The sequence below is a fragment of the Scyliorhinus canicula genome, chromosome 5 (assembly GCF_902713615.1).
Source record: "Scyliorhinus canicula chromosome 5, sScyCan1.1, whole genome shotgun sequence".
Lineage (NCBI taxonomy): Eukaryota > Metazoa > Chordata > Chondrichthyes > Carcharhiniformes > Scyliorhinidae > Scyliorhinus > Scyliorhinus canicula.
Genome location: NC_052150.1, coordinates 30,289,852 through 30,308,347, shown reverse-complemented (window position 1 = coordinate 30,308,347; position 18,496 = coordinate 30,289,852). Strand labels below are relative to the sequence as shown.

Below are 18,496 nucleotides of genomic sequence, written 5' to 3'. Positions count from 1 at the left end.
TTATTTATTTTGTATGCACCCTTAATATTGTTGTGAAGCAGATTGTTGTGCACCAGTTCTAAGAGGCTGAATTGTAAATCTAGAGTAGGTCCTGAAGCAATATGAACTGTCCTCCCCCAGGAGATTTCAGCCTGCTTCACCAAGAGGTGATATTGTGCCATGACTCTGGAGTTCCATTTACTCAATATGAAGCTAAGCCAGTCGCAAAATTTTCATCACTTTGTAGAGGAAAAGTTATGAAATGTAAACAAAGATTTTTTTTTTCTTTTACAGATCAATGTGAACCATATGACCTGTGTCTCAGAGATGCCCAGCCATCCATTCTCCCAGTAAACCTGGACATAGCTTTCATTGTTGATGACTTACAGCAAATGGAATCCACTCAATCAGAAACAGTTCAGCGTTTCTTAACCTCAATGGTTAACACATTCCTAAGTTCAACAGAACCAAAAGCTTCTGATCTTCATCCCCGGGTGGCCCTGGTACAGCACACACCAGATTCCGCTCCAAGATATGGGAAAGATCCATTTAACCTGGAGTTTGGTGTTCTAGATTACACAACAAAAACATTGAAGAAGAGGCACATCCAAGATTCGTTCAGTCAGCTGGAGGGCTCCTCTGGCATTGGCAATACCATTGAATGGATCTTGAAGAATTTCTTCTCAAATCTCACAAATCAGCAAACCTACAAGGTTATCTTTACGATATTCTCAGGGGAAACGAGTATTGATGAGAGGAAATTACTGGAAATATCACAAGAAGCCAAGTGTAAAGGTTTCTCAATGCTTGCACTAGCCCTTGGGGAGGTAACTAATGTCACAGTCCTGGAGGAGTTTGTCAGTTTTCCTTTTGATCAACATTTACTTCATCTGGACAGAGCCCTGGAGGCTGAGATGGAATATGCACAAAGATTTGCAGTGGCTTTTCTGAAAAACCTGGCAAGTGAGTGCAGTAATAATCTACGGACTTTTAAAAAATTAATTACTTTGTTCAATATGAATTTTTATTCATATAACCTCAGCTAAAAACAACCTTGGTTAAACCATACGTGAAGTCACGTGAGCATTTCTGGACACCCCGCTTTTGAAAAGATATATTAGTCTTGGAGAGGGTGAAGAAAAAGTTGACCAGAATGATACCTGGACTCCAAGGATTAAATTGTGAGATTAAATTACACAAACTATTTATATTCCCTGGAATTTAGAAGGTTATGGTGAGATTTGCTCAAAGTCTGCCACAGCTATCTGGACTACACCTCTTCACACCCTACACCCTGCAAGGACTCCATCCTTTTCTCTCAGCTCTTTCACCTCCGTCGCATTTGTTCCGACGATGCCTCTTTCCAAAGTGGTGCTTTGAAAATGTGTTCCTTCTTCCTCAATGTGATTTCCCACCTACAGTTGTTGACAGGGCCCTCAACAGCGTGGGGGCCATCTCCCACGCCACTACCCTCGACCCTTCCCTTCCCTCATAGAACAAGGATAGAGGCCCCCTCGTTCTCACATTTCACCCACCAGCCTCCGTACGCAAAGCATAATCCTCTGCCATTTTTGCTAACTCCAGCGTGATGCCACCACCAAACACATCTTCCCTTCACTCCCTCTGTCAGCATTCCGTTTCCTTCGAGATAATCTAGTCCACTCCTCCACCATACACAACACCTCTCCCATCACCCATGGCACCTTCACATGCAGTCACAGAAGGTGTGATGTGGAGATGCTGGCCTTGGACTGGGATGGGCACAGTAAGAAGTCTTCCAACACCAGGTTACAGTCCAACAGGTTTGTTTCAAATCACTAGCTTTCGGAGCACTGCTCCTCCCTCAGGTGAATAAAGAGGTATTGTAGAGATCTACCATGCGGATCTAGTGAAGTCTTGCAACACTAAAACCCAGTAGAAATTTGAGTTACACTTCTCGGATGCAAATAGGAATATTTTATTGCCTCTACTTGATTACAATTGAGTGAAATTAAAATCTATTCTCAATAAAGTCCGGCTAGCAAAAGGACTGAAAGAGAAGTAACATAAACAATTTAACTTTCAAAATAATACAGAAATGGGTTCTTGCTTACGGCAAAACAGCTTGCATGAAATTCAAGAGTTAGAATGGAAAAGTGAAAATAGAGATAGCGAATAGTTAGATCAAAGTATAGAATGATCCCAGAATAAAGATTGCCGTACGGACCATGATGTTTAAGGAGAATTTTATCAGTCTAAAGCCATCTGTCTACACCTCTGTGTTGTCCTAATTGGTTTGGGTGAGAATCAAATACATTTGATTCGATGGTTAATTGTCAATCCTCAATGTGCAACATAAGTTCTGAATGTTTCATGTTTGAATCTTTGTGTATGCTATGGAATGCGATTTTGTGCTATTATCAAGACTGGTTTTTACTGGTTTTCTGCTGACTTTGCTTTATCCATATTCTGGACAATGGTGCCTTCATATTTCTATGGTGCTTACTTGACCTTGATCTCGATTAGTGGTACAGCTTATTTCTTAATGTCAAACTGACTTTGAAAAACTGTTCAATACGACAATGGTTTGTTCATTTTGTCAGCAAAAATGTTGTTTTAATGTACAATTAGTTTGTGCATGGCTTTTGTGCTTCTGTTGAAGTTATGTGTTATGTCATGTTTTAAGTACTGAAATCCTTATTTTAAAATGGGTATTAAAACTGGGCTTTAATATTTACATTAAAATAGCCTTTTTACCTCTCAGAAAATAGTTGATTACTATCAGGCATGTTCCAGAAACATATATATATAGACAAAGTCAAAGATGCCAGACAATGCTTTGAATGCGAGCATTTGCAGGTAATTAAGTCTTTACAGATCCAGAGATTAGGGGTAACCCCAGGTTAAAGAGGTGTGAATTGTCTCAAGCCAGGACAGTTGGTAGGATTTTGCAAGCCCAGGTCAGATAGTGGGGGATGAATGTAATTCGACATGAATCCAAGGTCCCGTTGAGGCCGTATTCATCTGTGGTGAACTTGGCTATAAGTTTCTGCTCGCCGATTTTGTGTTGTCACGCTACCTGAAGGCCACCTTGGAGAACGCTTACCTGAATGCCCCTGACTGCTGAAGTGATCCCCGACTGGAAGGGAACATTTCTGCCTGACGATTGTCGCTGGATGTCTGTTCATCCATTGTCGCAGAGTCTGCATGGTCTCGCCAATGTACCAAGCTTTGGGACATCCTTTCCTGCAGCGTATGTGGTAGACAATGTTGGTCGAGTGGCACGAGTATGTACCGCGTACCTGGTGGGTGCTGTTCTCACGTGTAATGGTGGGACCCATGTCGTTGATCTGGCACGTCTTGCAGAGATTTCCATGGCAGGGTTGTATAGTGTCGTGCTCGCTGCTCTCAAGGCTGGGTAGTTTGCTGCAAACAATGGTTTGTTTGAGGTTGCGTAGTTGTTTGAATGCAAGTAATGGGGGTGTGGGGATGACCTTGGCAAGATGTTCATCTTCATCGATGATGTGTTGAAGGCTGCGAAGAAGATGTCATAGTTTCTCCGCTCCGGGAAAGTACTGGATGATGAAGGGTACTCTGTCGGTTGTGTCCCATGTTTGTCTTCTGAGGAGGATGTTGCGGTTTTTTGCTGTGGCGGGTTGGAACTGTCAATCGATGAGTCGAGCGCCATTTCCCGTTCGTACAAGGGCATCTTTCAGCATCGATAGATGTCTGTTACGCTCCTCCTCATCTGAGAAGATCCTGTGTATATGGAGGGCTTGCCCAAAGGGGATGGCTTCTTTAATGTGTTTAGGGTGGAAGCTGGGGAAGTGGAGCATCTTGAGGTTATTTGTGAGCTTGCGGTAAAGCGAAGTGCTGAGTGACCGCCCTTGATGGAGATGAGTGTGTCAAAGAATGCAACCGATGTTATAGAGTATTCCATGGTGAGTCTGATGGTGGGATGGAACGTATTGATGTCATCATGTAGTTGTTTCAGTGATTCTTCGCCGTGGGTCCATAGGAAAAAAATGTCGTCGATGTATCTGGTGTATAACGTCGGTTGAAGGTCCTGTGCAGTGAGGAGGTCTTGTTCAAACTTGTGCATGAAGATGTTGGTATATTGAGGTGCAAATTTGTTCCCCATGGCTGTTCCATGCATCTGGATGAAGAACTTGTTGTTGAAGGTGAAGACGTTGTTATCCAGAATGAAGTGGATGAGTTGCAGAATTGCGTCTGGAGATTGGCAGTTGTCGGTGTTTAGTACTGAGCAGTGCCAGCGTCATGGGGGATGCTGGTGTCGAGTGCCGAGACATCCATTGTGATGAGGAATATTCCTGGTTCAACTGGTCCATGGGTGCTGAGTTTCTGTAGGAAGTCTGTTGTGTCACAGCAGAAGCTGGGGGTTCCTTGTAAGATGGGTTTCAAGATGCCCTTGATGAAGCCAGAGAGGTTCTCACACAGGGTCCCATGCCAAGTACAATAGGACGGCCTGGTGCGTTGGCCTTATAGATTTCCGGGAGGCAGTAGAGACCTCCAACGCAGGGAATACGTGGGATGAGAGCACGTTGGGTGCTCTGAAGGTCTGGATCGAAGGTCTTGATCAGTCTGCTGAGTTGGCGGATGTGTTCCTTGGTCGGATCTGCGGGTAACTGTCTGTAGTGTTCCTGGTTGTTGAGTTGTCGGTACACTTCTTTGCAGTAGTCCATTCTGTTCAGTATGACGGTGGCACCTCCTTTGTCTGCTGGTTTGATGACGATGTTGCGGTTGGTCTTGTGAGCGCGGATGGCATTGCATTGTGACGTCCGGGGCTGTCTTGTGAATGCGATTGATGAATCTGGCATTGACGCGACCCCTGATGGCTTGAGCATACATGTCGAGTCTAGAGCAGCGGCCTTCCGGGGGGGTCAATTCGACTCTTTCCTCTTCGGTGGCCACACCGCAGATCTCTCGGTCTGTTGTTCCAGTTCATTGGTTGACTCATTGGGTTCGCTGTCGGCCTCTTGGGGTCTGTGGATGGACTCCCGGACCCTCATTCGCCTGAGGAATTCCTCCGTGTCTGCCGCGAGACTGATGGGGACCATTTTGGTGGTGGTTCAGAAATTGAGCCCTCTGATGAGGACTTCGATTTTGTCTGGTTGAAGGGTGTAGTCCGACAAATTGACAATAGATTTTCCTGTGTTGTTTTCTACAGTGGTACCAGGGGGAGGCTTGGTAGCTGCTGGTGGTGATGCCGAGTTTCTCAAGCTTCCTGTTCTTGGTGTGCATATAGGTGGTGTAGTAGCGTTGTCTCATCTGTTTGGCGGTGTACCGCAGCTGGTCTGCTGCATCCTGAGCGCAGGTTGAGAATATGGCCTCTATCTTGTTTTCCACATTGCGCGTCTGGTCTAGAGCTGGTGTATGAAATGGTTGAGGAGTGTGAGAGAGGTGCGACGGCAGAGTCTCTCAGCGTAGTTTGTGTTGTAGGTCGACTTGAGTGGGTTTGTGATCTGTAGCCCTTTTAGGATCTTGTCTGCTTTCTTGCATCTTTGTAGAAACTTAATGTCAGTGTCTATATGTGCGATCATCTTGGAGATCCTCTCCACTTTGAGCCGGCAGTTTGCGGTGTCGATGGTAGCCATGATGTGGAGATGCCGGCGTTGGACTGAGATAAGCACAGTAAGAAGTCTTCCAACTGATTAAAGTCCAACAGGTTTGTTTCAAACACTAGCTTTCGGAGCACTGCTCCTTCTTCAGGTGAATGAAGAGGTATGTTCCAGAATGAAGAGGTATGTTTCTGGAACATACCTCTTCGTTCACCTGAGGAAGGAGCAGTGCTCCAAAAGCTAGTGATTCGAAACAAACCTGTTGAACTTTAACCTGGTGTTGTAAGACTTCTTACTGTAATCACAGAAGGTGTAAGACCTGCCCCTTTACCTCTTCCATGCTTAACATCCCAGGCCCAAAACACTCATTCCAGGTTAAGCAGCATTTCACTTGCACCTCTTCCAATTTGGTCTACTGCATTTGCTGCTCCCAATGTGGTCTCCTCTATATTGGAGAGACCAAACATAGACTGGGGTGATCGCTTTGCTCTGTGCGCATTCTGGACCCTGACTTTCCCGTTGCTTGCCATTTTAACACAAGACCCTGCACCCGTGCCCACATGTCTGTTCCTGGCCTGCTGCAATGTTCCAGTGAAGTTCAACGCAAACGAGAGGAACAGCATCTCATCTTCCGGTTAGGCACGCTACAGCCTTCCGGCCTGAACATCGAATTCAACAACTTCAGATGATTAGCTCTACTCCACCTCAACCCCTTTGTTTCCATTCCATTTCATTTTAACTGTCTTTTTTCATTTTATTTCTTCTTTGTCTTTCTTTATATATAAACTTATCCCCCCTCTCCTTACCTTTTCTCCTCTTTGCTTCCCCCTGCCCCCCTACATCTGTCACAGCTTACCCTCTGATTTTAGTTTCTCTGCCTTTCTTAGCCTTTCACACCTTTTATTCTCTCTGGGGACTGCCATTAGCACTCTTTTCCCTTGGTTTCTGTGGCTATGACTCATCTTTCATTCCCTCACGCCACAGTATAAGTATCTCTCACATTCCATGTCTTTTAGCTTTGACAAAGGGTCACCTTGACTCGAAACGTTAGCTCTTTTCTCTCCCTACAGATGTTGCCAGACCTGCTGAGGTTTTCCAGCATTTTCTCTTTTGGTTTCAGATTCCAGCATCCGCAGCTTTTATTTAAGTCCAATTTCTATCCTTTGTCAATATTATTTGACAGTTGAACACTGTGCAACTCCAAAAAGATCATGGGGGTAAACTTTGAATGGCAAACAGTAAAATTTTCACAAACCTAAATGCAAAAAAAGTTATTTCTTAGTAAGAAAGGAAAATATTCCCAGAGATTGTCCTTATTTTGTTTCGCAAAGGGATGAAGGCCTATCTAATCATTATTTAAATAACTGTTAATAATGTTTTGCATTTTTGGTTTCAAATTGTTCAATTGTTTTGCTTTGGACTTTGGAAGATGCGGGTAATTTAATTAGTCAGTTATTTAATTGGTAAAAGGGGCAGCAAAGTGGCGCAGTGGTTAACATTGCTGCCTCATGGTGCCGAGGTCCCAGGTTTGATCCTGGCTCTGGCTCACTCTCCGTGTGCAGTTTGCACATTCTCCCTGTGTTTGCATGGGTTTTGCCCCCACAACCCAAAAATGTGCAGGGTAAGTGGATTGGCCACATTAAATTGCCCCTGAATTGGAAAAAATTAATTGGGCACATTTAAAAAAAATTAATTAAAAAATAAATAAAAATTTAATCGCTAAAATACTTTGGGGTAAATTTTGGTGCAGCTTTTCCACTTTCTCACCATAACCGGCATTGGAAATTCCAGAAAAGCACCAACGTCTGCAAAAGTTACAACAGGGGATTGGAGGAACTCTGATGAAATCTACCCCTGGTTAAGTGCAGTCTCGTATACACCTAACTAAGGAGAAATTTGCACTACACGTCTCGGATGCTAAATGAAATCTTTATTGGGTGTCTATTGATTATAATTGAGAGTTTGAAATCTTCTTGTGGTTACAAATCAAATATTCTCAAGAAACGCCCTGCCAACAGAAGACTTTAAGAGATATAATTAAACTTAGTAGCGTACAAACGATCTGAACTTTCAAAATACAGTAATGGTTTCTTGCTCAAAGCAGAACAGCTTGCAGAGATGTAGAGTTAGAGTAGAAATACGAAATAGAGAGAGTAGATAGTCAAGCACTTAGTATAGAGTGATTCCAGAATGAAAATGGCTACCCGGACCTCTATTTTTTAAGGAATGTGTTATCAATCTGAGTCAATGTAGGTGTTACATGCTACCCCTGTAACATGCTGATTGGTTTGGGTGAGTTCCCAATACATTTGATTTGTTGATTGGGTTGTCAGTCCTCAATGTGCGACATTATCTCATTGAACTTTTAAAATTAATGTAAATGTTGCATGTGGAATTCTTAAATGTGAGTTGGAATGCAAACTCTGCTTTTATCATTGCTGAACTCTGCGATTCTGTTCATTTGAACAATGCACAGTTTATATGAACTATTATGACAATTTGACCTTCAGTACAAATGCTGCATTTGCTTTCGTTCGACTGCAAATGTTATGAAATCGATGCTTTTATTATTGCAAGCTATGTCTTTTTATAATCAGAGGTTGTGTTTCATCATATTTGCAGCCTTATGATGGGATCCATTTTAAAAATGATTTTTGAACTGGGCTTTAGTATTTATAACAAAATGGCAAAATCAATGATCCTTTTAACTATCACAAATAGCTGGTTTCCTTCAAACCCCAGCAGAAATTTGAGGCATTTAGAGCTGAGAAACCTCCTTCTATCTGAAGGTTTTTTCCTTTATTTTACAGGTGGAATCAACAGCTATCCCCCTCCAGATCTCATGAAGAAATGCAGAAGAATAGAATCTCAGGAGACAGTCAAAAAAGAAGAAACAAAACCACATTTTAATTTAGAATTGTATGTTTTATAGATAATTGTAAAATGTTGTTAAAATTGCGATAAATAACTTTTCGAGTTGGTAAAGCCTTTCCCCTTCATTATAGGTTGGTTACTACGGAATTTACTGAGGAACCCCAAATTTACACCAACAACCATGGTAAGTAAAGAGAAATATATGAAATATAAGTTTTGGGAAAGCAGGAGATGCGCTGACTTCAGCTGGCGGTAATTCCCAGGAAGGCCTATTGCCAGCAGTGGCCAATTAAGTAGCCTATCCCAAGAGCCACCAGTCCTCAGTGGTGCCAACACTAGTGGTGGCCATTTCTGATGCTATGCTACATGGAGAGGATACCTCGATGGCCCGGCATCCTTGTGTAATAACCTGCGCATGACACATCCAATTGAGGATGATTGTTTCCCTATGCTCATTAGAAATGCAAGCTCCCCGCACTGTAATAAAAGATCAGACAGGGTGAGGCTGGTAAGTTGTAGCTGAGCCTCATGTATAGAGGACGGGATTCCGAAATCGTGAAACGCGAGTGGGCGGAGAATAGGTTCTGATGCCAAAACCGCGGCGGGCTCCGATTTGAGGCCAAATCGCAATTCCCCGTTACCTCGACAGCGGCATCAATGTGGTCCGGAACGCACCAACAATAAACACCGGTTGCACATCATTAGTGGGCCCGACCTTGTATTTTCTGGGGCCTCCGTGATTCTCTGCCTCCGATGGCCGAGTTCCCGACTTTCAAAAATTGTGAAACCGGCATTGTGGCTGCTGAGGGAGAGAGAGAGAGGGGGTACGGAAAGTGTCCAACATTGCCATAGTTTGCTGACAATTGTGCCGCTGGCCAGGGAGGCTTCTGCCAGAGCTGGGGGGAGTAGCAGGGGGTGATCAGGAGGTAGGCTGTGGAATCGGGGTGGACAGGCATCGAACACAATTGCGCAAGCTGCTGACAGTCCGCTGTGAACTTAGGGCCACTGGCCGTATAGGTGTCCCCCCAAGGCACTCCCCTATGTACCCTCTGGCCCCAGCCGACCCATCAGCTGCATGGGCACGCTCCAGCACAACCAGTGCCATCTTGTTGGCTGGGATGAGGGTGTGTGGGGATTGTAATGTGAATTTACGGCTGCAGCTTGTCAGCCTCCCGAGTGTCAATCACGGACCGGGTGAATCCGCACCATTTTTCAATGGAATCGATTGTGTTCCACGTGGCTCCAGTGCTAGCCCCTCCACAGTTGCTCATTTGGTCCAGGTTCGGCACCACTTTTGGTGTCTTGAAAGTCCAGGAATCCTGCCCCAGCGTCAACACTTAGTCATAGGAATGGGAAATTGCCTAATATGTAGGCTGTGTGTATAATATCAGTAGATCATCATTTGATGTGAATTATAAGTTATATGTTTTGCAAGTATGCCGACATGTGACCCAGATGCACCGTGTTCCAAGGCAAGGTGTCAGTGAGCAGTTGATAGCAGTTGCATATTAGAGTAGCTTTGTAATATCTTAGTGTAAGTTAGTATTAGGCCGTTATTTCCAACTGTATTAATCTTCGACATTATAGAAATCCTTAAGAATAGCGTTAGTAAAAAATGGTTTTATTGTAAAATAAAGCCTAATGTTCTTTGTTAACACGACCATATCAAGATTCAACATCAGCATAATCACACATTACAGGCTGTTGAATTCAGGAAATATTGCATGTTCTGTCATTGATTCTACTTCATCTGCCTGTCGCTCCATGCCCCCATCTCAGAATTTAGTTTCTGACGGGTGTTGTGCTCCAGAATCATTTGTGGTTTGATGAAACAAATCTGCTGATATGCAGCACTGAATGAGCGGCATGATAAAATGTAGGCTTGTAACTGTTATATGGAAAGAAAATCCCAAGTAACAGAAATGACAGCCTCTATATGTTGAAGCCAGTTGTGAATCTAGACTTTGAAGCTTGATTGTTTTGCAAGCGGGTCAATCTTTGACGCATTGTTAACCTGCCAAAAACAGGGAGAGGGTCACAATCAACATTCTCCAGCGCCTGAATAAGCAGACTCGCCTATAGTGTAGAGTGAATGCATTCTACTAAAATGCTCACCATAGTCGTCAAGTAAAGGTGATGTCTAGATGGAGGAAAGATATTGCCATGTGCCAAATCTCTAAAGGATTACCATTTGTCCAGCAGGAGGAGTTCACAGGAATTCTATTCTAAATACTCACTCAGAAATCAGTGGGACTCTCTGAGGTAATTTGAGCTGATGCAGGATAAAATGGTGCTATACAAATGCAGATGTTAATATGATGCCCCATTAAATAATTTTTTATGTGAAATAAAAACCCTGGCAGATTGCCCCGATTGGTGTGCTTCACCAGCCTGATTTATTTTTCTTTCAGGTGCGTGTGCACTGAATCTGGAAGAAGGGGATTGTTACAATTACACCATAAAGTGGTTCTTTAATAACAAAAAGAAGGACTGCAGTCGCTTCTGGTACGGTGGCTGTGGAGGCAACAAAAACAGATTTGACACGAGGGAAGACTGCGAAACCTTGTGCCTAAACCCCATAAACACCTTGTAAAATGCATTGGCATGTCTAAACATCCGTCTCTGATCATAGAATATGACGAAAAATGAACTCAGTTAATTAAAGTTCCTTGTGCGAGATGTTGCCAGAGACGTAATGCCTTCATTATACAGATGTGACAAAGACAATAGCGATGCTGTTTTAGAGATGGACCGTCAACTCAATCTGCTTCCAGAGATTTTCTTGGGGCCATGACTTCGATGTATGCACATATGAAAGCATAGACAGACACATGTACAAGTGCAAGATTATGACACTGCAGCGTTGACCTTCTGGGATAGAAGCTGTTAGCATTTGCACTGACTCCATTCGCACTGCAGTTACTACAAGGCGCAAGAACAATCGGACCACTCTTTCTGATGGTGCCTTTTATAAAAACAGTTGAAAAACTCCAATGCTTCAACTGTTTCTTTTACATATACTATTCAATGCTGTTTTGGTGTGTATTCAGTTAAGAGGAATTTTTACATTTTGTTAATGTGCTCATGAAATTGAACTGCACCTTGCATTATATTCTCGAGCATTATTCTGCTCGATGCCTTTCGGCAACATTTGCCTCAGGCAGAATGTTTAATTATTTGAATATAGTATGTGTAAGACTATGAGATGCTTGAAGAAAGAAAAGGATCATTATGCTGACTCCTTAAATTGTCCATATGTGAATCAAATAGATTTACGAATATTTGAATAATCCTCAATATACTTCTGAATGATTCAAAAATTGATGCTTTGTTCAAAGTTGTATGCTACAGTTTTCATGCAATAATATCACTGTCACGGCATCACGGTGGCGCAGTGGGTTAGCCCTGTTGCCTCACGGCGCCGAGGTCCCAGGTTCGACCCCGGCTCTGGGTCATTGTCTGTGTGGAGTTTGCACATTCTCCCCGTGTTTGCGTGGGTTTCGCCCCCACAACCCAAAGATGTGCAGAATAGGTGGATTGGCCACGCTAAATTGCCCCTTAATTGGAAAAAATTAATTGGGTACTCTAAATTTATTTTTTAAAAATAATACCGCTGTCAGCTTTGACAGTAATGACAGTAAAACTAAAGATAAAGCTGAAGAGATGGCATCATCACCGACCACAAATGTAAATGTTGCTTCCCATGACATAGCCTGTCACCTGTTTGTTGGCCAACACACAAACTGAATCATGGGTGGAATTCTCCGACCACCCGCAGGGTCAGGGAATCGCCCGGGGCCGGCGTAAATCCCACCCCCGCCGTGGCCGGAATTCTCCGCCACCTGGGAATCGGCGGGGGCGCGAATCACGCCACGCCGGTCGGCGGGCCTCCCGTGGCGATTCTCCAGCCCGCCACTGTCAGGCCTCTCCCGCCGATGTGGTTTAAACCACCTCTGGTGCCGGCGGGAGCCAGCGGCATGAGCGGGCCCCGGGGTCCTGGGGGGGCGCAGGGCGATCTGATCCCGGGGGGTGCCCCTACAGTGGCCTGGCCCACGATCGGGGCCCACCAATGGGCGGGCGGGCCTGTGCCATGGGGGCACTCATTTTCTTCCGCCGCCGCCACGGCCTCCACCATGTCGGAGGCGAAAGAGACCCCCTCCATCACGCATGTGCCGGGGTGACGTCAGCGGCTGCTGACGCTCCAGCGCATGCGCGGATTCACGCCGACCAGCAAAGGCCTTTCGGCCAGCTATTCGCGTCGGTCGGCGGAGCGGGAGCCACTCCGGCGCGGGCCTAGCCCCATTCCGCACCTTTGGGGAGGCCCAACGCCAGAGTGTCACCTGCCCCGCCGGGTAGGGGAGAATCCCGGCCCATGAATCACAATCCATAGAATCCCTACACTGCAGAAGGAGGCCATTCAGCCCATCGAGTCTGCACTGACCCTCTGAAAGAGCACCCGACCTCACCCCACTCCCCCGCCCTATTCCTTTAAACCCACCTAACCTGCACATCTTTGGACACAAAGGGACAATTTTTGGCTTGGACAGTCCACCTAAGTTTCACATCTTTGGACTGTGGGAGGAAACCGGAGCATCCGGAGGAAACCCATGCAGACATGGCGAGAAAGTGTAAACTCTACACAGTCGCCCAAGGCCAGAATTGAACCCGGGTCCCTGGCACTATGAGGCAGCAGTGCTGACCAATGAGGCACTGTACCAATTTCCAAACAATGGTGTGCATGAGGCGCTCAATGCGTTAAGTCAGAGTTTCCCAAACATTCCCAGCTGCTGAGTACTTGGTGACCTCTCAAGAGCAGCGGGGGAACCTCAAATATTCTTATCATGTCAAAGACACTTCTTTGTTATTAAATAGGTGCTAACACAGATTAAATGTACATATATCTTTCCTAGCTCTATATATATAGAGCTACACGTACCAGCTACATGGTATGCACATGCCGCCCCCTCCCTCCCCCCAACCTCATAGCCCCCTCACAAGGATGCCTCTCCTGTCGCCCCGCCCCCCTCACTTCTCTCTCTGCTATGGTTCCCCTCATATGAATCCCCTCCCATGGCCATCCTCACGTCAGCCTCTCCGATGGGAATGTTTTCGTCGCAAGATTTTGTTTACTTAGAATTTTCCTTGCACTCCACTGCCTCCCTCACTCCTCCAACCACTATCTCCCCCGCTCTTCTCCTCAACCACTGCTTAGGCCGCTCAGCCCCTCTGGCCCTACCTACCACTTTCATGTTTGGCGTCCAGCAAGAGAAAAAGCAAAACATTAAATTGGCTAATCAGAGCTGGGATTCCACATAAACTGGCCACTGATAGCTTGACAAGTGCGATGCTCAGAGAGGCCAGCCTCTGATTGGACGATTTCTTTCTAATTTACAGCTATTGCACCCTGCTCCTTTGTTAAAATCTTTGCTGCAATGTTCTTCTGGAACTGACTCGCCCGCTCATTTTATTTTGTGCGTTTATTTTTTTTTAAACCTGGTTTTCAGTCGATCTTTGTCACGTGGGTCACCGGGCATCCATGGAACCCAGTTGGGGAATCTGTGGTTTAGGTATACTCATGATTATACTTGAAGCATTTACTTAAGGATTAATAAGTATTGAGTACTCATGAATCTATATTAGCCTGTATACTATATGAGGAGGTATTTTGAGCGACTCTGATGGATCAGCATCTACAATTCCTCGGTTGGAATGGTGTCAAAATATCAATAGTTGTTGGAATTCTCATGACAGGTCGCAGCTCCAAATAGGCAGATTCATTATAATCTGAATTAGTGTCATCTGCATTTAGGTCGTGGACTTTGGCCTGCCTCTGGGTTTATTAGGAATCTTCAGTTTGATAACCAATGGCTCACAGTAGGTGGTATCTTACCAATATTGCCTATGATCATGATTCAGGACTAATTTTGGGTCCCAATCCTGCACAGGTTGGTGTCATGCCAACGGGTAACCTGCAAGTCGGCCAATTATGAAGCTGCCTCCCCATCCACGGCTCTTATGCCAATCCGCGTGGAGGGGAAACACCTTCACTAGAAGGATTGTGGAAAGCAGCCTTTAGATACCAGTGTGTCATTCATTGGGCCAATGAGAGGAGACACCAAAAGCAAGCCCTCTGGCCTGCCTCTGGGAGGTCACTTCAAATTGCTGCCGTAACTCAGCAGGGGAGGGGCTCATACAGGGGAGGGGCTCATACTAGTGAGACGCTGTTGGCAGCTGGGGGTTAGTCACTACCTTAGTAAACACACCTCTGGCAAAAGTGCAAGGAGGTGAGAACATAGGGAGCCAACCTCTCACGTAGCTTTCCAAATTTCGCCTGCCTGCTGCCTCTGAAGCTGCCTATGTGGGCTGATACGATTCCATTCAGAGCTTGCCAATGCACAACACACAGCCTTTCCCTCAGTCAACTTCACAACTGTTGCAGGTCCAATGTTTTCCCACTACCCGGCGTCAGACCCTTTGTATTACTCCAACAAGGCTAAACAGAGCAAAAGTGGTGAATCCTTATCAACTTCTAAGCACTACATGAATACAGGGACCCAGTGGTTTGGGGACCGATCTAAATCCCTCCAGAAATTGAATTCAATAAATCTCTTGGCTTATGTGCTGCCATCAGAAAATCTGCCATGAAATCTGCCAGATTTACAAATAGGTTCACCAATGACCTTGAAGGGAAAGGGATTTACCATTCTTATCCAGTCTGGCCTACATGTTGCTCCAACCTATTGCTGTATGGTCGACTCAGAGTAACTAGAAATGGACAATTAATATTGCCTTCCCAGAATCACCCACAAGAACATCCCAAGAGCTATATATATGTGGTTTTTAAATCTGGTTAAATGTATTTTTTTATGTACAGGTTTGAATCAGAGTAATTATAGTCTGCCAATTGAATATTGAGAAATATTACATCAGATTCTCAGAGTATTTTAAGCTTGTTCTATGTACTGCACAGCTGTCAATAAACAAGTTATCCACTTGACATTATGACAATGTTAGATTTATTGTGCAATGAAAGTCCGCAGATTGACCACGTACATTTTATCGATGGATGCTGGTAACCTAGCCTGCTTAATTCCAAAGAGTCAATCACAGAATCCTACAGTGCAAACGAGGACCTTCGGCCCATTGAGTCTGCACCGACACATGAAAGGCCCTGACCTGCCCACCTAATCCAAAGATCCAAAGTCCAAAGATGTGCGGGTTAGGTGGATTGGCCATGCTAAATTGCCCGTAGTGTAAGGTTAATGGGGGGATTGTTGGGTTACGGGTATACGGGTTACGTGGGTTTAAGTAGGGTGATCATTGCTCGGCACAACATCGAGGGCCGAAGGGCCTGTTCTGTGCTGTACTGTTCTATGTTCTATGTTCTAATCCTACTTGCCAGCGCTTGGCCCATAGCCTTGAATGCTATGGCGCACCAAGTACTCGTCCAGGTACTTTTTAAAGGATGTGAGGCATCCCACCTCTCCCACCCTCCCAGGCAGTGCATTCCAGACTGTCACCACTCGCTGGGTAAAAATGTTTGTCCTCAAATCTCCCCTAAACCTTCTACCCCCTCACTTGGAACTTGTGGCTCCTTGTAACTGGCCCTTCAACTAAGAGGAACAGCTGCTCCCTATCCACCCTGTCCATGCTCCTCATAATCATGTCTACCTCAATCAGGTCACCCTTCAGGCTTCTCTGCTCCAGAGAAATCAACCCAAGCATATCCAACCTCTCTTTATAACTTATATGTTCCATCCAGGCAACATCCTGGTGAATCTTCTCTGCATCCCCTCCAATCCAATTACACCCTTCCTATAATGTGGCAACCAGAATTGTACACAGTACTCCAGCTGTGGCCTCACCAAAGGTCCATACAACTCCATCATGTCCTCCCTGCTTTTGTAATCTATGCCCTGATTGATAAAAACGAATGTCCCAGATGCCTTTTTCATCACCCTATTTACCTGCCCTTCTGCCCTCCGAGATCTACGGACAAACACGTCACGGTCCCTTTGTTCTTTGGAACTTCCAGTGTCAGACCCTTCATACTATACTTCCTTGTCACATTATTCCTTCCAAAGTGTATCACCTCAAACCTGTCAGGGTTAACTTCCATCTGCCACTTATCTACCCATCTGATCATCTTGTCTATATCTTCAATTAATGGATGAAAATTGATGCGCGGCTTGCAGAGCGCTGCATCGGAATTCCTCATATGCACTCTCAACAGCAGTTTGAATGTCTAAAATTCATCCTTCAAAAAGTTCAATTCAATGTACATTTATCTGGCACACAATTGTATTTTCAAATACGCATGAGGAACCATCGACAAGTCAGGAAGTTGGGGTCACTTTGTGTCAGCTATTTCAGACAGAAAATAAGTCAACATGACCAGCGAGATTATTTAAGGGAAAGGTTGGTTAGCAGTATCATGGGATATAAAAGAAAGGCAAATGGATTAAACTAATTTTTTTTTTAATTCATTCATGGCATGTGGGCATAGTTGGCTGGGCCAGCATTTATTGCCCATTCCTAATTGCCCTTGAACTGACAGGCCTGTGAGGCCATTTCAGAGGGCAGTTAAGAGTTCACTACGTTAAGGGCAGCACGGTGGCACAGTGGTTAGCATTGCTGCCTACGGCGCTGAGGACCTGGGTTCGAATCCCGGCCCTGGGTCACTGTCCGTGTGGAGTTTGCACATTCTCCCCGTGTCTGCGTGGGTTTCGGCCCACAACCCAAAGATGTGCAGGGTAAGCGGATTGGCCGCGCTAAATTGCCCCTTAATTGGAAAAAATAATTGGGTACTCTAAATTTATAGAAAAGAGTTAACTACGTTGCTGTGGGTTTGGAGTCACATGTAGGCCATAAGGATGGCAGATTTCCTTCTCTAAAGAACATTGGTGAAGCAGATGGGTTTTTGCAACGATGAACAATGGTTTTGTCGCCATCATTAGATTTTGGTTTTGTTTTCCAGATTTTAATTGAATTCAATTTCCACCATCTGCTGTGATGGGATTCAAGCCCAGGTTCTCGGAGCATTACACCGCGTCTCTAGATTAGTAGCCCAGTGACAGTAACATTGCACCATTGCCTCCGCTATCAATTATAAAATTCAATCTTAACAAATTAAGACAATGGAGAAGACTCAAATTAGATCAAATTATACAAAAATCTACATTAAGTGTGCAAAAACGTCCCACATTTGTACCTAATATTGAAAAACAACCCAACGTATTTTATGAAGGTGTAATCAGATAGAAGAATGCATTTCATGCCAACTGAGACATTAAGGGAACAGTGAAAGAAGAGGGTTTAAAGTGAGGATTTTAAGGGAGAGGGACGGCGAGAGGTTTGGAAAGAGCATTCTAGAGGGCAAGGCTTGGACACAATCAGCAATGGTGTGGTGAAGGGCTGGGTGGGGGAGGAGACTTGAAGTTGTGAGAAATACAACAGTCAGAAGAATGCGGAGGCCAGAGGGGTTTAAGGCCATTGATGGTTGCAGAAATATTTAAAAAGATGGAAAAATGAGGATGTGAACATTAAATCAGAACATGGAAACAGAAACATAGAAGCTAGGAGCAGGAATAGACCATTCGGCCCTCTGAGCCTGCTCTTCCATTCAACATGAACAGCTTACGAAATCCTACCAACTGTCCTGGCTTGAGACAATTCACACCTCTTTAACCTGTGATTATCCCTCTCTCCAGTTGCTCCATCTGGACCTGTAAAGACCTAATTACCTGCAAAGACTTGCATTCAAAGCATCATCTTGCATCATTGACTTTGTCTATATATATGTTTCTGGAACGCACCTCTTCATTCACCTGAGGAAGGAACAGTGCTCCAAAAACTAGTGATTCAAAACAAACCTGTTGGACTTTAAGAAGTTGTAAGACTTCTTACTGTGCTCACCCCAGTCCAACATCGACATCTCCACATCATTCAACATGATCATAGCTGATGTTCTATCTCAATGACATATTCCTGATATTTTCTCATATCCCTGGCTGCCATTACAATGTAAAATGTATCTACCTCTTTCTTGAATACATTCAGTGACTTCACCTCCTTAGCTTTCTGTG

The 18,496-nt window shown here is 44.7% G+C and overlaps 1 protein-coding gene across 1 annotated transcript in view; it reads left to right on the top strand.

Moving 5' to 3' along the window:
* LOC119965889 (collagen alpha-3(VI) chain-like) overlaps positions 1 to 11,057 on the top strand; it is a 153,042-nt gene extending 141,985 nt beyond the window's left edge. The window contains exons 30-33 of the mRNA XM_038796854.1: positions 274 to 942; positions 8,348 to 8,456; positions 8,543 to 8,595; positions 10,823 to 11,057. Coding sequence (XP_038652782.1) covers positions 274 to 942; positions 8,348 to 8,456; positions 8,543 to 8,595; positions 10,823 to 11,004 — 1,013 coding nt within the window. The 3' untranslated portion in view covers positions 11,005 to 11,057. The remainder of the gene's footprint in view (positions 1 to 273; positions 943 to 8,347; positions 8,457 to 8,542; positions 8,596 to 10,822) is intronic.
* Positions 11,058 to 18,496: the final 7,439 nt, after the last annotated feature.